This window comes from Macrobrachium nipponense, chromosome 39 (genome assembly GCF_015104395.2).
Source record: "Macrobrachium nipponense isolate FS-2020 chromosome 39, ASM1510439v2, whole genome shotgun sequence".
NCBI classification, from domain to species: domain Eukaryota; kingdom Metazoa; phylum Arthropoda; class Malacostraca; order Decapoda; family Palaemonidae; genus Macrobrachium; species Macrobrachium nipponense.
Window position 1 is genome coordinate 6,387,100 of NC_061099.1, and position 21,492 is coordinate 6,408,591.

At 38.8% G+C, this 21,492-nt stretch overlaps 1 protein-coding gene across 1 annotated transcript in view; it reads left to right on the forward strand.

Annotated features, from left to right (window-relative positions):
• LOC135210071 (serine protease nudel-like) overlaps positions 1-21,492 on the forward strand; it is a 54,611-nt gene that overhangs the window by 16,459 nt on the left and 16,660 nt on the right. The window contains exons 7-18 of the mRNA XM_064242869.1: positions 694-867; positions 1,174-1,271; positions 3,532-3,685; positions 4,145-4,263; positions 4,612-4,736; positions 5,441-5,873; positions 8,339-8,465; positions 9,449-9,615; positions 10,110-10,220; positions 11,103-11,271; positions 19,706-20,012; positions 20,133-20,326. Coding sequence (XP_064098939.1) covers positions 694-867; positions 1,174-1,271; positions 3,532-3,685; positions 4,145-4,263; positions 4,612-4,736; positions 5,441-5,873; positions 8,339-8,465; positions 9,449-9,615; positions 10,110-10,220; positions 11,103-11,271; positions 19,706-20,012; positions 20,133-20,326 — 2,178 coding nt within the window. The remainder of the gene's footprint in view (positions 1-693; positions 868-1,173; positions 1,272-3,531; positions 3,686-4,144; positions 4,264-4,611; positions 4,737-5,440; positions 5,874-8,338; positions 8,466-9,448; positions 9,616-10,109; positions 10,221-11,102; positions 11,272-19,705; positions 20,013-20,132; positions 20,327-21,492) is intronic.

Here is a 21,492-nt window from a genome sequence, read left to right on the forward strand (position 1 = left end):
AGATTTTTGAAAGACACGACTAGTGGAGTTTCAGAGGCTCTTGTCACTTGGTGTTGGAGTTGATGTATGCCTGTGAATGGTGTATGCGCAAAAAGGCATGAAAATCTATAAATATAAAAATGTGAAGTTATGGCTAAAGGTAATATTGATAAGCAGTAAGTAGGAATCTATACTGCACCCAAACACACTTGAATTCTGTGGTAACTTTGTACGTATTGGTAGTTCCTCACTGGACGAGTGGTTTTTGTGCTCAGCTGCCAATCCAGTGGTCCGAAGATCGAATCCCGGCTTGGCCAATGCGAGTCAGAGGAATTTATTTCTGGTGATAGAATAGTTCATGTTGGAGGGAAATACTTAAGCATGTACTCATATAGTGTAGCTTATGTTTTATTTTGAGATTCCATGAAGTTATTGAAGTTTTAATAATTTTGTGTAATACTGTACGTATTGCATTAAAATGATAGATGCTAATGTGAATTGTAGATTGGTAAGGATAAGCTTATGAAGAGATCTTGGACAGCAACTGGTAGAAATGTCCGTTAAACACCCCTCCCCACCCCCCATATTTTTTAAGTGGGACAGAATACCTTCTGTTGGGACAATGAAGTATTACTGTACTATGAACATTTTTTCATTTAATCTTAATTTTTTTTTATTCTCGTATTAATTGGAGTCAAAATTGTTTTATTTCAGGTACCAAAACAGATTACATGAGATTCAGGCAGGTATGCTTCGTCAGAATTCTTTTTCGCCATATACCCAAACAGTAAGGATTTCGCATGTTGTTAGACATGAAGACTATGACATTGTACATTTAAACAATGACCTCTCTCTTCTCAAGCTGGAGCAACCATTGCAACTGAATAGGCAAGTTAAGCAACTGGCATGCCATCTTAAGAATAAGGTCTTAAAATTATTTTATTAATACTAGTGGAAAATATAAGATTTAACTGGGGAAGGTTGTTTTAGATTTATGAAGTTAAATTTTCAAATAGTTTATTTTGGTTTATATGATTGGTGCTATGTATATTACTGTTAAATTTTTAGTTTCTTTTTACGTGCATTTAATAGTAAATGTAGTTTTGCAGACTGATGTATGGTGCACCACAAGTATTGGTGGTGTCCATTTAATGTAAGTTTCTGAAACTGTTCTAAACTATCATTGTTTTTTAGATGGGTCCGACCAGTGTGTCTTGCAAAGAACTTCACAATGGAAGGTAAACAATGCACTGTAGCAGGGTGGGGTGCCACCAGGGAAGGTGGACCTCTAGGTGAGTACTGTAGTAAAGAATTGTGAAACTGGATAGTGGTAAGTTTCTCATCCTTTAGTTCTCTTTTCTATAGAGAATTGAAATTTGTAAACGTTTAGATTGATATTGCTGATGGGTTTAAAGTTTTCCCTTAAAGGAGATGATTTACCTTGGCAGCTACCTCAGAGGAGATGATTAGCTCAGGCAGCTAGATGTAGCCTGTTTACCAGTATGAACTTCTATATTGAAGTGTTAATCCCAGGTAATTGTTTTAGGTGTTTAATGGTGGAGCAAAAATTGCATGGCAATAAATTTGGTGTTTTGGAGGAACCTTAATTATATAGTAAACGGTTACAGTAGGTACACTATATGTAATTGTGTAATTAGGGCTGCCAGGTATGTTTGTAATATTAGTTATGTATGATGGTACAGAAAACAGATGTACAGCATTGTCAGATTAACTGAATTAGTTTATATCCCTACATAATGGCAATTTACCAGTATGTAAAAGACTAAACAAACCTTATACGTATATGCATATGCACTTGTCAGACTTCACATAGAGTATGCCATGCCAGTAGTAGTCAATGTTAGTAAGTAGTAGTACCAGCAAGATTAACCAACCTAACCCATTAGTCAAACACACAGGACACCAATATTCTACTACATTGAAATATATAATTTAAGAAATTGCATTAAAGTAACATTTCAAGATATGCTTAAGGTATAATATTTTCAGGTACATATATTTTCAGTCTGATTAACCAAATGTTCAATACATGAAAGTGTCAGAGCTTCCTCATATAAAATATAGCTTTGTTATGGAATGGCTAGCTTGTGAGGCAGTGAATAGTACACACTGGTCAGTTAGAGAATTAATTAGGCGATTTTGTTACCATATACAGTAATACTTTGGGTTACGAACCGATTAGTATACGAATTTTTTAACTTACGAAGTGACGACCTCATTCTGGAATACGAATTTCGCTTGGAATACGAATGCGCGAATTTCCATCATGGGAGGCCGCCTGATTTGTTTACATCGGATGAGCGTGGGATCTGCGAACGCATTTTTTTCGGCCAAAACTTAACGCCTGCTTTGTTTACATCGGATGAGCGTGGGATCTGCAAACGCATTTTTTCGGCCAAAACTTAACGAGGGTCACGTGACTTCCTCCTACGCATCCCTTGACCCTTTTTAAACCATAACTCTTTCAATATCTCGCTGGCGGTAAGATTGAACGCATCTGTCCGTGATACGCTCTCAAATTTGCTTAGTGATTTGCGCACGTGTTGTGTTTCCGTAATAGTGCTTATACATTACTATTACCCAAATACTAAAGACAATGGCTCCCAAGATGACGAAGGCAAGCAGCAAGAAGGAAAGCATAAGAAAGGAGATGATTACAGTCGAAATGGAGAAGGAAATTATCCAAATGCATGATAAAGGCGAGTGCGTGAAAGACATTGCAGCATTCTTCAAGCGGTCGCAATCAACGATCTGCACTATTTTGAAGAAAAAGGAAGAAATTAAAGCCAGTAAAGCATCAAAAGGTGTCACAGTATTGACGAAACAACGGCCTTATATTCTCGACGATGTAGAAAATTTGCTCATAGAAAAATATTTTTTCAAAATTGTGAAAGACAACATAGTGTTGCGTAAGCGTAAAATTAGTGATCGTAGTGAACGGTGCTCTCTAGAGAAAGAACCAGAAAGTCTTCCAGAAGTGTTCACGGAGGGAGATTCCCCCCCAAGCCCTAACCCTCTCCTCCTCACCCTTCCCCTCCTCCCGTCTCCGTCAAGCCAGCAGCCACACTCGCCAAAGGTAAAGTTTCAGGTTTTACTGTGCATGCATATTAAATCTAGTGTTTATATTTAATTTCATTCTTCAATTTTATAATTTTATGTAATTCCTACACGAATTTTCAACCTTAGTGAACAAAAATAAATGGAAAAATATGAATTGAAATGGTTATTCATGGTCGGGTGGAACGCATTATTTGCTTTTTATAACATTCTTATGGGAAAATCCATTTGGGTTACGAATTTTTTAGGTTACGAAGCAGGTTCTGGAACGGATTAAATTCGTAACCCAAGGTATTACTGTACATACACCATTTTATTTAAATAAATTGCATTTTGGGTACATTATGAAATTTCTGCAAAAAGAATAGGTATTGTTTTGATATATCCCACAATGCATTACTGGTAGAATATAAAGTTTGAAAGATATAGTAGTAGTATCCATGTAAACTTATTTCTGTAAAAATCAATTTGCAGCTGATGAGCTTCAGGAGGTTGTTTTGCCAACTATGGGAACCTGCAGAACCTTTTACTCTCATGTCCGTGACAATGAAGTGGTGTGTGCTGGGTATCCAGAAGGCAAGAGAGATTCTTGTCAAGGAGATAGTGGTGGTCCCATGATGTGTAGAGAGTGAGTTCTTTATAAGGTTGTATTTTTATCCCTGGTAAAGATTATGGAATAATGCAGTTTCATAGACAAACCAAAACTCATTTATGAAAGACAAAGTAACAATACTTGAAATAATAAGAGATAAACAGTGGTTATAATCTATTAAAGACTGTCTCCACTTCCCCAGAGAGTTAAGAGCTCTAGGGATGAAATAAAGATGAAAAATATTGCAGAAAGGAAAAGGTAGTCTTGCCAGGATTCCCAGAGTAAGATGTAATACTAGTATATGCATCATGCCAGCATTATTTTAGATGTATTGCAGAAGCTAGTCTCCTATGAAACCTTTCTTTTAAAAGTTAATTCAGGAATATTGCTTTTTAACAAAACTTCAAATGGATTAGTTGTGGCATGCAATCTTGTATGAGATTCAGCTAATATGAGTGAATTGAAAGAAATTTCTCATTACTGCTGTCATTTTAGAGGAGAGATATGGGTCCAAGCTGGAGCAGTTTCATTTGGTTCTGGTTGTGCACGACCCAACTCACCCGGTGTTTATAGCAGAATGACATTTTACAGAGATTGGATCTTTAACACAATTGGTAAGCGAATATCAATTGTGGAGTGTTAATTATAATAAGTAAAGTGTACATGGACTACTTAATGTTTCAACTTTTTAATTAACCAAATAACATTGCTGTTCCAAAATGTAGTATGTTTGAAACAGTTATGGGAAGTTTAGAAGATAACTGCTAATAATTTGTCCATTTTACATAAAAGTTAAAGATGTAGGAGACTGTGTAATATATGATGTGCCCAAGTACTAATTAAAACATAATTGTGATTTACAGTAACAAATACTATGTTGGGGAAAATTAGCATAGGACAGCTGCAACATTTAAGAATACAAAACAGAACACTTGGATAACAAATAATTTTGCATTCTGCAGAGAAAATGCAGAACGCTGCTAACCTTCCACCCACCAACAAAGGACCTCGTAGATCTTGCAAAGGAGCAGAATGTAGGCATTCATTAGGAACATGCTTAACTCTGGATAGGGTGTGTGATGGTAAGGTAAGTTGAGAGCTGCTTGCATTGTTTAGGTTTTATTTAGCTTTCAAGAGCATCATGTAAGGCAACATGAATAATCTTATGTTGTCATGCAGATCAGAATTAAGGGAATGGTATATGTATTGGGGTCTCTTAAATACTTTTATATCATGAGTACACTTTTAGATGTCTTGACAATGGAAAAGTTAAGTATACTGATTGGATTGAATTTTAGTTCATGTAACTTAGTTTAGCTTCTTATAAAGTTTTCAGTAAGGTTCTTAGTTACTTGTTCATATACCTGTATGCTTCCAGTTGATTAAGAGGCCTCAGGTGTCTTGCATAATCATTACAGAAAGGAAATTCAACTAGAATTGTTTGTGTGATGCACTAAGAAAGGACTTAGTAATGGAAAAATTAAATAGTAGTGGAAGGAGAGAATGATCCCAGGATAGTTAATCTTAAAGTAGAAATTGGAATCCATTGTCCTATGAAATTTCCATATTTTCCTGCTAAATTGGCAACCATTTTGGGATCCCTAGCCAGAGTAAATGTTTGGTAATCTTACACATCACTCCTGGTCTGAACAGAGAACAGTGGCTGAACCTGTTCAATTTTGTCATAATGCAGTAAAGTATTAGGTCCTTATGTTAGAGATTATTGAGGTCGCAGTTAGTGATTGTTGAGGTTGCAGTTAATTTTAAAGCTGTTTTTTTCTGTGTCCACAGGTGGACTGCTTGCAAGCCCAAGATGAAGTTGGATGTCATGACAGTTTAACTTTGACAAATACCAAAAGTTCTACACCTGCCACATCTTCTAGTACTACTGCTGCTGCTAGTACTACTACTACTACTACCACTACTACTGCTAGTACTACTACTACTACTACTACTACTACTACTACTAGTACTACTACTACTGCTAATCGGACCACTGCTACTGCTAATCGGACCACTACTACTGCTACAAGCACCACTACTCCGCATTCTACCAATTCTACTGCTTCTACTAATACTAGTAATTCTACTAGTACCACTAAAACTACTAGTAGTACAACCACTACCACCAACACAACACCCAGAACTACTAGAATCACTGGCTCAGCTGGTTTACTTTTTCCTACTAAGCCTTCAACATCCACAGTGTCTAGTACCCCTGCAGGTAAGTGCTTTGATAGTCTACAGTGGCCTAAGGAGACTTTACAACCCTTTTGTGATGACCTTGGGCCTACTTTTAAGGATATGTTTGAAGCAATTAGTGAAAATTTTAGATAATTATTTCCTTAGAGATTGATGCTGATACACACTTCCTTTTTCATATGCAGTGGTCTGGTTCACAGACACTCCATGAATGGTTTGTATTGATAATGCATGCCATGAACAACTTAACCAAGTCTAAGTTGCTACAAACTACCATATGCTGTGTAGGTAACCAAACCTAAGTTGCTACAAACTACCAAATGCTGTGTATGTCTTTTGCCGATCATCTCTATCTTCTACACCTTTTTTACTACATCTCATTCATTGCATGAATCACATGAGACTTGTTTAATTTTTATTTTGAAAGGTAGCCTACAGTCCTCGGCTGTAGATATGCTGCACATTTCCTGGGTATTTGTTCAGTGTGACAATACCTTTATTAGAAATGCTGGTATGTTATGCATTTTGTCCCCCACTTCAGTTGCATACGGTCATGAATCTTATGAATTTAATATCGCAACTAGATCCCAGTTATACAATATCTAGGAATCTCCGTACGTAGGTAGCTTATCAGATATGTATACATACTTGAAATCTTGCAATTAGTATTCTCAGCATTCTGTAAATATTTCCTTGCAATAAGGTTTAAGACCTTCCTTTAACCCAATATATAGTATGTATATATAGGTGAATGCATGGTTGTATTGTCAACATATCACTTGTGTGCATAATTATCACTCTGTCTCAAAATTCATAACTATTTTCATATTTATTTTTGGCACGAGCTTGAATTCTTCCTGAAGCCTTGACTATATTTTTATTCTTTTAACACATTTATTGTTCAACTTGCCTTCATCCCTCTCCATAGCTCTTGATTTGTCAGTCAAAATTGCCAATAGTGTAGAAGGTAAGGGGGTTTCCTCTCTTCTTTCTTTGGCATTAAATCCAGCTCCTTGACATCCTTAGTCATTACATCTAGCACAGTATATCAAGAGCCAGCAGGAAAAATTAAAATCGGCAGTACCTAGCGCTTTTGTGTTTTAATGTTAACGTTGTTTTTAGTAACACTCAGTCTGTAAGAACAATTTTAATAAGGAACTCTCCAAATTTACAAACCGGTTGCATTTACAAAATTCCATGCAGATTTTGATAAAAAATATATTGGTCAAAGTGGCAAACTACTGGCATAAAGATTAAATCAACATAAATATTGTGTACGTGTAGGAAGTACATAGAGTGCTCTCTCTTTTTACATATGAATAATTTTAATCACACAATTAATTGGAACAATTCAAAGGAAATTTTATTTTGTAGAGACATTATTAAAAGAAACATTTTAGAATCTAGTATAATAAAATATAAGTCAAGTAGTGTTTTTAATATTAGCAACGGACAATATAAACTAGATAACTGGCTTACGAAATGTATTGTTGACAACCTCGTAACTATGTAATTGACTGCTTAGTAGTTCCATTTCCATTTGTTGTTGTCCTTTGAGTGTAATTTTAGGCTGCGGACCATTTGCTTCTTGACAAGGGCGTTTGATTGTTCTGTATTTTACTATTTTGTTTTTATGTTTACCTTTGATATTTCGAAGCTATTTTTCATTCTTTTATATTTTGTACCCTGATGAGGTGTATCAAGAATACACGAAAGCGCTAGGTACTGCTGATTTTCATTTTTCCTGCTGGCTCTTGATATACAATCTTCACGTGTTACTTGTGATCGTATAACATCTAGCACAGTATTGAATAAGGCGCTTGGCACTGATCCATGGTGTAGCCTTACCCTGGCCTGGAAGCTGTTGTCATCCCAGCTGTACTTGCAGTGTATCTGTAAGTTTCTGTGCTCTTGGCTAGTTCCTGGCATATTTTTTTGGTGGCTTTCACTCCATAGTGCTTCTGTTTTCTGTTATTTCATTTCGGTATCTGATCTTGAAGGTACTAGTAAAAAAAAAATAATAAATAATCGGAATGCTTCTTGGTTCTTCTGTCAATGATTAGGTTGAGTTGTAATGTAATTTTTCATAATCTTGCACTGAATTTGGCAGAAAGTAGTTTTTCTTCACTGAACACCCTTAATCACAACACATCTATTTACACAAATTAAAATGCATCCAATCATTCAATTTGGATTCTGATAATGGCTTTAAAATACTGTTTTTAGGCTGAACTACTAGATGTGTAATGATTCTAGAATTCCTTATTATTGGCTTTGATAGCCTGCATGTAATTATTCTGTGGTGAATTATGCAATGTGTAGTTATCTAGGAGAAATGAGGATAGAAAATGTGTAGCACTTTTGAAATATTAAAATTAATGTGAGGATTGAATATCATATGAGCACGGAGGTTTAACTGATACTATATTGTTAGTGGGTAATTATGTAGCTTACAATTCCTTTAAATGAAGTCTTTCCTCTTATCAGATGATGAACCTGTTACACCTTTACTTAAAAATCGAGACAATGGTGGATACAATAATAGCTACAGCATCCTTCTCAACTATAAGCCCAAAGGAATTGATTGCCCCAGAGATGACTTTGTTTGTTCGATGTAAGGAAAGATTTGTAAAAGTTTTTGCTTGCATACTGATAGATTTTGTAAATTGTAAGGGATCAGCTTTGTATTTTGATGTGTTTTCAGTCCACTGAGCAAGAGCTCTAGCCTTGTGGAGTAGGCCCAAAGGAGTTGATTTTTTGGGAAAATTACTCCCTGGGAGTTTTAACTGGTGCATGTATAGGGAATTTCAGTACAAAGATTTTAAAGGTAATGCTAATGAATGAATTTAGAATAAATTTAGCAAGAAGCTTGCACTTCTGCTACTACTACTTACCTGATGAAGTTTGACATGATGTCCAGTGCTACTTGACTGGGAATTTGACACTGTCCATTGCTACTTGACTATTGAGCACAAGCCTAATTTTCAGTAGTACAGATTTGCATACTTGACAGGAAGTTTGACAAGATGTCCTGTTCTACTTGGCTATTGAACACAAGCCAAATTTTCAGTAGTACAAATTTGCACAACTTTTAGTGTTTTTAGAACAATGTGATTTGAATCTTAGAAATTAGGTACGTACATGAATTAAGGATTTTGGAGAAAGTGTTAATATTTGAAACCATAATGTGTAAAACTAACTTTAAGAAAACTAATATTTAGACTACAAATGCTCTACATATGTAACATTGAAGAGTTAATTACCTTATGTCTATTTTTCTTCAGAATGTCTGGCTACTTGTAAATCCAAATATCTACTAGAAGGATTGATAGATCTTGTGCTAAAGTATTCTATCTTTGTAGAAATGGACTGGTGATCTGTGATAGTTTAGGGTTTTGTTCAAGGTTTATGTAATATGATCATTTTTTAGTAGTGTGTGTGTGGTATTTCAGTATTTTTAAAACTAATTGTGTTATCTGGCTTGTGCCATTAACTTCAGTTTGGTAATTGGCTATAGCAGCCGTTTATATATGACTTGTAAATGTACAGTACAGTACAGTATTAGTAAATGGTCATACATTTTGTCTTGTTTTACAGTGTGCCGCAATGTATATCTTGGGATTCTGTTTGTGATGGAGTGAAAAACTGCACTGATGGCACGGATGAAATAGGATGCACATGCTTAGATAGGCTGCTGAAATTTAGGAGTGACTTTAACTGTGATGGATATTATGATTGCTTCGACCTAAGTGATGAATTTTGCAGTAAGTGAAAATAATTTAGCTGTAGCAGTTAAGATATTCTAGAGTTGGGCGCTTCAGTTTTTAAACTCTGAAAATTACTTTATTGTTTATGCCCAACAGTGTATATGGGGGTTTTAAGTTTTTGTGGCAAATTTTCTCTAAACCCAGTTGGTGGGAAATAATGGCCATAAAAAATTGGCATTTTTTTTGTGCCAACGGATTTACATAAAAGTATTGGCCTTGTCCATGCTTAGGCATTAGGGTTTTTGTAAAACAAAGGCTGCTATATACCAAGATGTTGAAATTAGGCATATTCATAAAGATATCAAGTTTTATATTTAATACCTATAAAAAATGAAAGTTTCCTTGCTTTCACATTTTTATGGGAACCAGTAGAGAGTATGGAATACACAAGGAAACTAGATTACATAATTCGCTTTTGCTTTATATGGTCAAGGCGCCCTTTTTCATTAAATACACACTGTTGAAACTTAAGTAGCTACTTTTTTCTTCAGATCACTGTGGAGACCAGTTCTTGTCTCCCCAGAGTCGGATGTGTGTGCCTAAGAGTGCAGTTTGCGATGCTGAGAAAGACAGCATCTACGGGGAGGATGAAATACATTGTTGTAAGTGTACTTTTTAAAGTTTTTACTGTTTTATATCTCCTGGAATCAAAATTTTAATAGGGTTCGATATCATCCCACTTCACCTCAGAGGGTACTGTTCATGCAAATGTGGTTCCATTCTGGTTTTTTTCAGTGTGCGCAGTACCACATTATAGTAGTGTTGATAATTTTTATGATAATTTACCCTCCAATCTTTACTAAACCTTTTAACACAACTTCAATTGCCGTTTTCTCTGTGCAATTTTGTTCAAGAGGGGGAATTAACTAACTTCAGAATTATGTATTCAGAATATGAAGAAGCTAGAAATATACTAGTAAGTATTTTGGATTCCTGTCAATTAAAACTATTAAAGTTGCCTAAATAATCATTTTAATTTATTGCTCGGCTGAGAAATTTTGATGTATATCTTGGAAGTTTAGGAGGAAGCTGAAACATTAATACATACATGTAACGTTGCTTGCCCTTGTTGCATAAATTAGGAATTTTATTTTTATAGGGAATCATTAACATGAACGGGTTTTAGTTTTCTGTTCATCCACACTTTTTCTGTGCCCCCTCACATCTTAAAAACTACTGAGGCTATAGGGCAGCAAATTGGTATGTTGATTATCCACCCTTGAATCTTCAGTCATACCAGATTGCAGCTTTCTAGCCGCAGTAGTTATTTTAAGCTAAAAGTTAGGCATGATCATTCATCTTGCATTGGTATAGGTGCCAACAACACAGGCCACCACTGGCTGTGGCTGAGTGTTTCTTACAGCATTGTGCTGTACAGAAAACTTGGTTGCGCTGAAAAAACCAGTGCATTTTTTTACTAACTTGTTCTGGTAGAACCAACCTGATTCCTAGAACTTACAGATAACAAGTGTTGATCTTTTCAGTGGGCCTGTTAAGTAAACCTGGCAAATTGGTGTTTAACAAGTTTGGTAACCTGGAATCCAATCCAGGTGGTTACTTGGTTTTACGCACTGGACTAGATTGGGAAGTAGTGTGTGCTGATGATATCAAGAAAGAGATTGGAGGTGAAATTTGTGCTTATTTAGGATACAGGTAAGATATTTATTTGCTTTGAAATTGGTTAATGTAAAGTTCCATTGGTTAATGAAAGTTTACATTGTGGCTTTCTTCAGGCTGAAATCTTTTGTTGGTTTTGGTTTTTCCTTTACTGGGATGTATGTCATGAAATCTCTTAACTCGTTCATATCCACTTCGTTTTGAGCACTGTCCCCCCAGAGATCCGAGGTATCTGGGAGCGCTCGACAGTGCAAAAAAATTATTATATAGAAAATTCTGCGAAAATATAAATTTTATGCCAACAACTTTCATTTTCTGTCCTTTTTTTTTCTAAATGTTAGTATTGTATGGTGGAATAGTCAGAATAAGAGTCCCAGCTCTCTAAATACGAAAAAATGTGAGTTATTTAATTTAACAAAAAAACAAAAAAGCTTTACTTATTTTTATATTTTTGTTCGTAACCCAAAAACTATGAAAGTCAGGCGAAAGAATTTTTTTATGAGAAAGCCAATAAAATTCTCTAAGTATTGACATACAAATCAATGGAAAACTAATAAGTCTAGCCGGTGAAAAAATTGATAGAAAAGAGAGTAAGAAACCGCGCAGTACCGGGATTTGAGCATGCGCAGTACAGAAACTACTTTGCTGGCGTATTGATACCCGAGATACACGGTCCAAGGTATGATCTAGCCTGTGGAAATCACTACTTATCCGAAAATGAAAAAAAAAATGCCCCTACCCCACGCACGAAAAATTTAGGTAAATTTTACGTACCGTTACGTCAGTTGGATAGATAAGGGATAGAGTATTTTTACGTATTACGTCAGTTGGACATGAAAGGGTTAATACACTATATTCACTTTTGTTCATGACACTTACCTGTCAGATATATATATACGTTTATATATAGCTGTATTCGCCGAAGTCAGACAAAATTTCAAAACACCCCTCATACGCAGTGGTCGGCCAGGTGGTTAGTACCCATTCCCGCCGCTGGGAGGTGGGTGTCAGGAACCATTCCTGCCGCTGGGAGGCGGGTGTCGGGAACCATTCCCATCTTCTATTCAGATTTTCTGTCGCCGGTGCTGTAAACAACTGTTTCCAGTACCACCGCCTAGGATTATGGATAAACTTTGTTCACTTGAGTATTTGATTGTCTCTTGGTTTTTTGGACTTTGCTCAGTGGATTGGCATACGCAATTGTGGTTTTGATTGAATTTGGTTTTGGATTTCTTTAAATATGTCTGGATCTAGTTCTACTAGTTTTAGAGTGTGTAGCGTGCTAGAATGTAAAGTCCTCCTGAACGTGGAACTTCTCTGTCTAATGAGACTCGTGTGCAGTTGCGTCAACAATTGTCGTCTTTCTTCGCAAGGAGAGAAGAGGAGCACCAACTTCGTAGAAAGGATCTTTGGCTTCCTGTTAAAAGATTGAAGCAACCTTTGTCGACTTCTTCTCGTTCTTCAGCCTCCCCTTCGTCATCGTCTTCTGGATTCTTCAGACTCAACCATGAACACGCAAGTGCTTCCGGGGAGAGTGTTTCCAGAAGCGGGGGGGCGTAACAGAAGCGTTAGTTGTCGCACAGGCGGCCCTCGCTTTTGTCAGGAGGTTGAGAACGTTCAAGAGAAGCTTCGTGAAGACGTTCACCAAGCTTCTGCAGATCATAGTACGCATCAAGATCAACATGCTCCTCTTGTAATGAAGAAACCTCTAGATCCTGCCGAGCGTAGAGTTTTTCACCTGGAAGGGGAAGAAGGTCCTTTTAAGGACTCCCTTTCGACACAACGCCTTTCACGTCATGACTATCATGATTATCCGGCTCGATCAACTAGACGTTTCTATCAGGAGAGCGCCTACCAACGCCCGAAGTATCAGGACGTTCGAAAAGGTTTTAGGATTCCTTTCCTTCAAAGAGACAAACGTTTAGAGTATGATTATGTTCTTACCCCTCAAGAAAGAGAATTGGTACATAAATATCGACAAGATGCTCATGGTTTAGAGTATGAGAGCTCTCGTCTCTCGAAAGGAAGTCGTAAGACTCACCAGGACGTTCGGGAGGACGCCCCGATGCAAGCTAAATGAGCGTAGTTTGAAAGACGCTCTATGTCCCTCGGAGCAAGTCCCGCTTCAGGACGCTTTTGAGGACGCTTCTTTACTTGATAAGCGTCATTCATTCGGGTCAAAGTTTTTACCAGGACGTTCAGGAAGAAGCTTTGGATAAAGCGGTTCGTCTTATAGACAATAAAGCGCACCGAGATCGACAACTTACGTTGGGAGACGTGTGACTTTCTGCGAGTCCTAATTCTCGCTACCTTAGCAAGGACGCTCTGGATGACACTAGACGCCCTACTATTCGCGAAGTGCAACCTAAATCGGACTTTTCTGCCTTTCAGAAAGATGGGCGTACTCGACTGCGAGGAGCTAGACGGTTGAAGAGCCTTTTCCCCTAATTGCTTCGAATTTCGCCTTTACAAGGAAGTATTAAGATTTCAAAGGAAACAACAAAGCATTCGCCCATTACCTCGTCTATCCCTCCAGCGGATAGAGAGCCCCCCTTTACGAACAGGGCCTCAAGGTTTAATGGCTTCTTGTTCGGCTAAAGAACCTTCTGCCCGTCAAGATCAAGGAGAGTCTTCTAGCGATGCTCGTCCTGCGGAGGAGGAAGAGCCTTCAGAAGCATCTACGGATTATAGCACGTTAACACGCTTACTGAAAGACTTGTTTAAGGACAAGTTCCAGGCACCAGTTCCTCTTTCCCCGCCTTCGCAACTATCCTCATCTAAGACTAGGAAAGCTCCTGGATTTGTTAGGATGGCTTCTTCGCTCTCTACTAAGAGAGCGTTCAAAAGAATGAATGACTGGATGGAATCAAGGAAGACAAAAGGAAAGACTTCCTTTGCTCTTCCTTTAGCTAAGCTAAATGGGAGAGCCGGTATATGGTATGAGACTGGAGAAGAAACAGGATTGAGGCTACCTTCGTCTGCACAAGGTGACTTCTCAAACCTGGTGCCTCAAACCTGGTTGAGGCACCGAGGAGATCTTGCCTGTCCTCGGCTAAGGTTTCATGGACTATGCCCGAAATAGATCACCATCTAAAAGGATTATACAGGACGCTGGAAGTATTTAACTTCCTAGACTGGTGCTTAGGAGTTTTAGGTCTGCAGTCTTTAGAGCCTGGAATCAATGTCGCTAGAAGAATTATAGAGCGTCCTGTCATGTAGGGACAAAGCAGTGAGGGATGGCTCAGATGAGCTGGCAGCCCACTTTACTACGGGGATATTAAAGAAACTAGCGCTTTTCTGCAGTTTTACTGCTAAATCAGTTTCCCCGGCACAGAAAGCAGATTTACTATTCGCCCCCTTTTCTTCTCTTCTTTTTCCAGAAAACATGGTAAAAGATTTATCTGTGAACCTTAAGGAGAAAGTGACACAGGATTTGCTGTCTAAATCATCTAGACGTCCTACGGCGCAATCTTCTTCTCGAGTAACTCAGTGCCGAAGAAGAATTTTAAGCCCTTTCGTGGCAGAGCGCCCTCAAGAGCTTCTACTCGAGGAAGAGCCTTTGCTAGAGGCAGAACCCCCGCAAAACCCAGGGGGAAGAAATGACGACCTTGCCCTTCAGGCACCGGTGGGAGGGAGACTCACTCTCTTCGCAGAGGCTTGGAGAGCAAGGGGGACGGACACCTGGTCCCTCGAGATTATAGAGAAGGGATACAAGATTCCCTTCCTCTCCATACCTCCTTTGAGCACGAAGCCCATAGACCTGTCGCCATCGTATCAGCCACAGAAGCAACAGATTCTCCTCGAACTACTAGATCAGATGATCGAGAAGAGAGCTGTAGAACGAGTACTCTCTACGGATTCCCCAGGCTTCTACAACAGGTTATTCCTGGTTCCGAAGCAGTCTGGGGGATGGAGGCCTGTCCTAGATGTCAGCAGACTGAACCTTTTTGTGAAGAAAGTAAGTTTCAAAATGGAAACATCAGTCTGTCCTGGGAGCCTTGAGACCAGGGGACTGGATGGTGTCATTGGATCTCCAAGACGCCTACTTCCATGTCCCCATCCATCCTCGGTCCAGGAAGTTCCTCAGGTTCATTTTGAGAGGACAGGTCTTCCAGTTCAGAGGTCTATGCTTCGGACTGAGCACAGCTCCCATGATTTTCACTCTTCTTATGCGGAACGTGGCAGTGGCTTCATCTTTCGAAGATAAGAGTCTTCTTCTACCACCTAGATGACTGGCTCATACGGTCGTCGTCAAGAGCAAGGTGTCTGAAGGACCTTCAGACTACGTTACAGTTGACGAAGGCCTTAGGCCTCCTGGTCAATTCCGAAAAGTCCCATCTGACCCCGACACAGTCCATCGTGTATCTGGGGATTCAGATGGATTCAGTGGCTTTTCAGGCTTTTCAGTCGCTAGAACGTCAGCGGAAAGGCTTAGAAAAAGTGTCAACCTTCTTGGAGAAAGAAACATGCTCGGCAAAGGAATGGACGAGTCTGCTGGGGACCATTTCATCGCTGGAGAAGTTTTTCTCTAGGGAGGCTGCACCTCAGGCCGCTAGTTTTTCTTAGCAGAAAACTGGCAAGTTTGGAGCCATAGTGTTATTTACAGATGCGTCCATGACAGGCTGGGGAGCAACTCTGGGAAAGGAGATGTCAGGCCTCTGGAGAGAGGAACAGAGGCCTTGGCACATCAACCTCAAGGAGTTGGAGGCAATTTGCTTGGCCCTTCTAGCCTTCCAGGGATGAGTCATAGGCAGAGTTGTCCAGATCAACTCGGACAGCACCACGGCCCTTTCTTATATCAAGAAACAGGGAGGGACGCACTCTCGATCTCTTCAAAATAGCGAGAGAAATCCTGTTATGGACGGAAGAGAGAAACATAACTCTCCTGACAAGATTTGTTTCAGGAGCCCAAAATGTCTGGGCGGACCTTCTAAGCCGTCGGAATCAATTGATTGCAACAGAATGGACTCTGCACCTAGAGGTCTGCCAAGAGTTATGGACACTCTGGGGACGACCATTAGTGGACTTCTTTGCGACTTCGAAAACGAAGAGACTTCCTCTTTACTGTTCTCCTATCATCGACCCGGAAGCAGTAGCTGTAGACGCCATGCTATGGGATTGGACAGGGATGGATGTATACGTCTTTCCCGTTCAAACTCCTGGGAGAGGTAACCAGGAAGTTAGCAGCTTCGGAAGGAACACGGATGAGACTGGTCGCCCCATTCTGGCCGGCAAGCGATTGGTTCACAGAGGTCATATCCCTGCTGGTGGACTTTCCAAGAACCCTACCAGTAAGAATCGATTTTCTCAAACAGCCCCACTTCAAGAGGTATCACCAAAATCTGTTCGCTCTGAGTCTGACTGCATTCAGACTATCAAGAATTTGGCAAGAGCGAGAGGTTTTTCAAAGGCAGTGGCAAAAGCTATTGCCACCGCGAGAAGAGCTTCCTCTCGATCTGTTTACCAGTTGAAGTGGGCTGTCTTTAGAAGATGGTGTAGGAAGGAAGGCATTTCCTCCTCCAAGACCCCTGCGAGCCAATCGCTGATTTCCTTTTCCATCTAAGGAATGTAGACAAGCTTGCAGTATCAACAATTAGAGGATACAAGAGTATGCTATCAACAGTCTTCCGCCATAGGGGCCTAGATTTGACTAACGATAGGGATCTTCACGATCTTCTGAGATCCTTCGAAACTTCAAAAAGTTCCACAGGTTAAGACTCCTTCATGGAACTTAGACATAGTTCTGAAGTTTTTAAAGGCGAGCCCCTTCGAACCTTTGCACGCGGCCTCGCTAAAGGACTTAACGAGAAAGGCCCTCTTCCTAACCACCCTAGCCACAGCAAAAAGGGTGAGTGAGGTTCAAGCCATTAGCAAAAATGTAGGATTTAGGGGACACAATGCAGTCTGTTCCTTGAGTTCTTCCTTTTAAGCTAAAAACGAGAATCCGTCCAATCCCTGGCCCAAGAGCTTTGATATCAAGGGATTAGCAGGGATCATTGGTCAAGAGCCAGAGTGTCCTGTGCCCTGTCAGGCTCTTAAAATTATATCTGGATAGAACAAAACAAAGTAGAGGTCAGTTGGACAATCTATGGTGTTCCGTGAAAAGGCCTGATTTACCGATGTCTAAGAAAGTCTTAGCGTTCTTTTTGAGGAGCACCATCAGGGAGGCCCATTCGTCCTGCCCAGATGGTGATCTGAAACTTCTGAAAGTCAATGCTCATGAAGTTAGAGCTGTCGCAACTTCAATGGCATTTCAGAAGAATATGGTGCTCAGGGAAATTGTGAGCACCACCTTTTGGCGAAGCAACTCTGTGTTCGCTTCACACTACCTCAGGGATGTGAAAGGGACATATGAGAACTGCTTTTTGCTTGGACCATACATATCAGCAGATTCAGTTTTGGGTACAGGAAGCAGCACGAATCCTATCCTTTAGAAAATGGATAGGTGTGCTTTTGTATTATGGTTATTGGTTTTTTGGTTGTAGGGTCGACTGCTAGAGGCAGACTTCCCTTCATTTAGACTTGGTTTCGGGGACTAACTTTACTAGGCTAGGTCAGGTGGTGGTTTTTTCTTTGCATTGTTGCCCTTAGAGTATGGTCAATATGGTCTAGACACATTGTGGTCACGACCCCGTTGTCAGATCTAGAACTCGCCAGCTATACAGGTCACATCCTTGCTGGAGAGACTAGTAAAGCAAAAGCAGACTTGGGTGACAGTAATCACGAAGTCAGCTATGCTAACAGGTAAGGAACCAAGATGTCTATCATTTGCATGTGAAATGTTTCCCAAAATCCTTTTATTGTCCCTCCCCACCTCCAATGGTGGGAATCGGCTATATATATAATCTGACGGGTAAGTGTCATGAACAAAATATTATGATACAATAATGTTTGTTCATACTTACCTGGCAGATATATATATCTATAAAAGTACCCGCCCAACCTCCCCTCGGGGACAGTGGCATTAGAAAATCTGAATAGAAGATGGGAATGGTTCCTGACACCCGCCTCCCAGCGGCGGGAATGGGTACTAGCCACCTGGCCAACCACTGCGTGTGCCGGGAGTTTTGAAATTCGGTCAGACTTCGGAGAATACAGCTATATGTATATATATCTGCCAGGTAAGTATGAACAAACTTTATTGTATCATAACATCATTTTTGCTTTCATTTCAAAGTCCTATCTTAATCTAGAGAATTTTTCAATGATTTTCTGGGCCGCCTTAGTAGTAATTTACTTCTTTACTATACCTCTTAAAACTGCTTTTTCATTCCACTTGATATTTGTACATATCAGTCTTGGGAAACTCTGTACATCTCTTGGAAAGTTTCTCATTTGAAATATAATTTTCCTATCCAACCCGGACAAACATTTCATATCGGGTAGCTATACATCAAGTTTTTTTTTATATATCACTATCAAGGCCTATCCATTCACCACAACATTATCCTCCTCCTTTCTTCCTTGGTATTTTACATATGATTGAAAATTTACTTTTGCTAGTTTTATATCATTGACAATTACATTCACTACTTGATTGCTTAAAAATGAAATTCCTCAGATGAGCATCCCAAAGGTCACTATACTGAGAGGCTTGGTTTCCATTTGAGTTATTCACAACTTTAGTTTTGCTAAAGTTTATTTCAAACCTGTTCTATTTTAATCTTCAATATTTTGAACACTAAGATGGCCTCTAAAATTGCTGTTGATACCCAGTCATCTACTTACATAACATGTGGCAGTTCCGAAGGGGCTACTCTGCACTCAATGTAGTTTCTAAAGTTGCAGTTGTTAATAATTAAGGAGTTTTTTTATCCTTGAAGCAACAGTTTTCTTTATTTATTGTACACTTATTACAATTTAAGTTTGTCATTAGATTTCAGATATAGGGCAGTGATTTGCTCAGTGATAATTTCAATTATCCTCATATGATTCCCATCAAATTTTTTCATTAACTGCCAAATCCCCTATCAATATCTACAGAGATTTCATTATATTTATTTTTGCCTCATCCACGACTTTTGGGTGTTAAAGTTACCTAATCTTCTGTATTGTGTGTTAATGTGCATCTTCCATTATTCCCATATGCAAGTTAACTGCAATTCTTTTCCCTTATTCTCCTTTATCCATTTTCCATATGTTCTGGTCAGCTTATTTAATACTTCTAGATTTTAGCTATAAAGTAGCCATAAATAAAGCATATACTGTACGTACACCATCCTCTCCACAGCTATCACATAAGATACGATTCATTACCTTGTGAACTTAGTACAGCTATGCATAGTTTCCACAATGTATAATGGTAGTTAAGTGCTTTTGTACTGAAAAATGTTTGTGAAATTTGTTGTTAATAATCTATTTTGCAGTCAACTTGTTAATGTGACATACAAGGGATTGCCTGTGGCAGTTGAAGGAATATGCACTGTTGCTAACAATCCTTTCAAAGATAAAACTAAATTCTGTTTTGCAGTCAACTTGTTAATGTGACATACAAGACATTGCCTACAGTGGTTGAAAGAATATATCCAGATGCTAATAATCCTTTCAAGGATAAAACAAAACCCTCTGGATCCAGGAACTTCAATTTCAATAGGAGCATAGATGAATTCTTGCCTCAAAGAGGAACATTACAAAGGACAAAGACTGCAAGTGGTAAAATTAGTAAGAGAAGTCCATATATTGAAGCCACAAAAAGTAGACATGATCCACTTAATTTTATGAGAGAACTGAGACGTTCAGTAAGGAGGAGGAGAGCTAAGAGAGAAACTTGCAAACAGGTGAGAAATTTTTTTCTAAATGCAAGACCTGAATATTTGTTTGTGCGTATGTGAATTTAATATTTTTGTTGCTGTTATGAATTAAAAATTTTATGAATGTATTGTGTACTATGTTCTCAGGCATACCTGCAATGCAGTGAGGAGTCATGCGGAAAGGCACCTTTATATTTTTATGAAAGCATTACTCCTGTATGGATGCCTGGTGGAACCCCGTGGGCTGGTAGTGTTTATGTTGATGGACAATATCGCTGTGGATCAACCCTAGTCCGTCCTGATTGGGTCATAACTTCTCTTTTCTGCATGTTTGGTGCGGAGTGAGTAAATAACTTTTTGTTTTTGGTCTGGTCTGAAGGGCTGTTTAAAGAAAGACTCCATACCATTTCCCACACTTCCTGATTAAGATTAATAGCTTTCTGTATCTGAGAATTAGAAGTCTCAAGAACTAGAATTTCTTCTTGGTCTATAAGGGTGTAACTTGTAATCCTCTGCATTTATCTACAATTTATTCATGTACTCCTTTAATTATGAAGTTGGTTAAAAGAAACTTAAATTTAATCTTTCCTTGGTAAAAATCTTAAAAAAATGACTGGTCTGTAGTCAAGTATATCTTAGTTTAACCAGGTCACCGAGCTGATTAACAGCTCTCTTAGGGCTGGCCCGAAGGTTTAGATATTTCTACGTTGCTTGGAACCAATTGGGCACTTAGGAACAGGACCTACAGCTTATTGTGGGATCCAAACGACATTATATCAAGAAATTAATTTCTAATTGCCAGAAACACCTTCCTCTAATTCTTTGTTGGCAGTGGGGAGCATCGATTTCGAGACTACCAGATCGGTAAGCGAGCGTGTAAACCACTCCTCCAATGAGGAACCAAGATTTTATTATTATGGCATCACTGTAATCTTCAGCAGGTGTGGGTAACAAACTTGGGATTTGTTGAATCCACCTTAGTAACTTGTCAATTACTATACGTAGTTTGTATCTTATTGTGGAATTTAGCACAAGTTTGTTTTATTGTAGTGTTTCTGGTATCTTTATTATGAGTAAGAGCTCTCCCTCTGGTTACCTGCAATTGACTGTAGATATGTTGCATGTTGTCATTCACACTGTCTACTGCCCATTGGATCACTAGTATGCTTCAGTTTTATGTACAAATTGAAATTTTTGTGGATCAACTAATGCCATAGTAATCAATGCGGCCACTTATCCAAGGCACTGAAACCAGCACATATAGTTATCAATGCGGCCACTTATCCAAGGCACTGAAACCAGCACACACAGTTATATACAATTAAAACTGTAGTTATGCAGTCAAAACAATGGTGATTTCACAACTTTAGATGTCCCCTACTGGGTTGGGGTTCTTGAATTAAGGGTAGATTGTGAAGAAAATTTTAAAATGCTTGCAACTGGTAAAGCTAGTTGGAGAGCTGCCAAAAAATTGATTGCAGAAGTCCTGGGGAAAGTCATCTGAAGA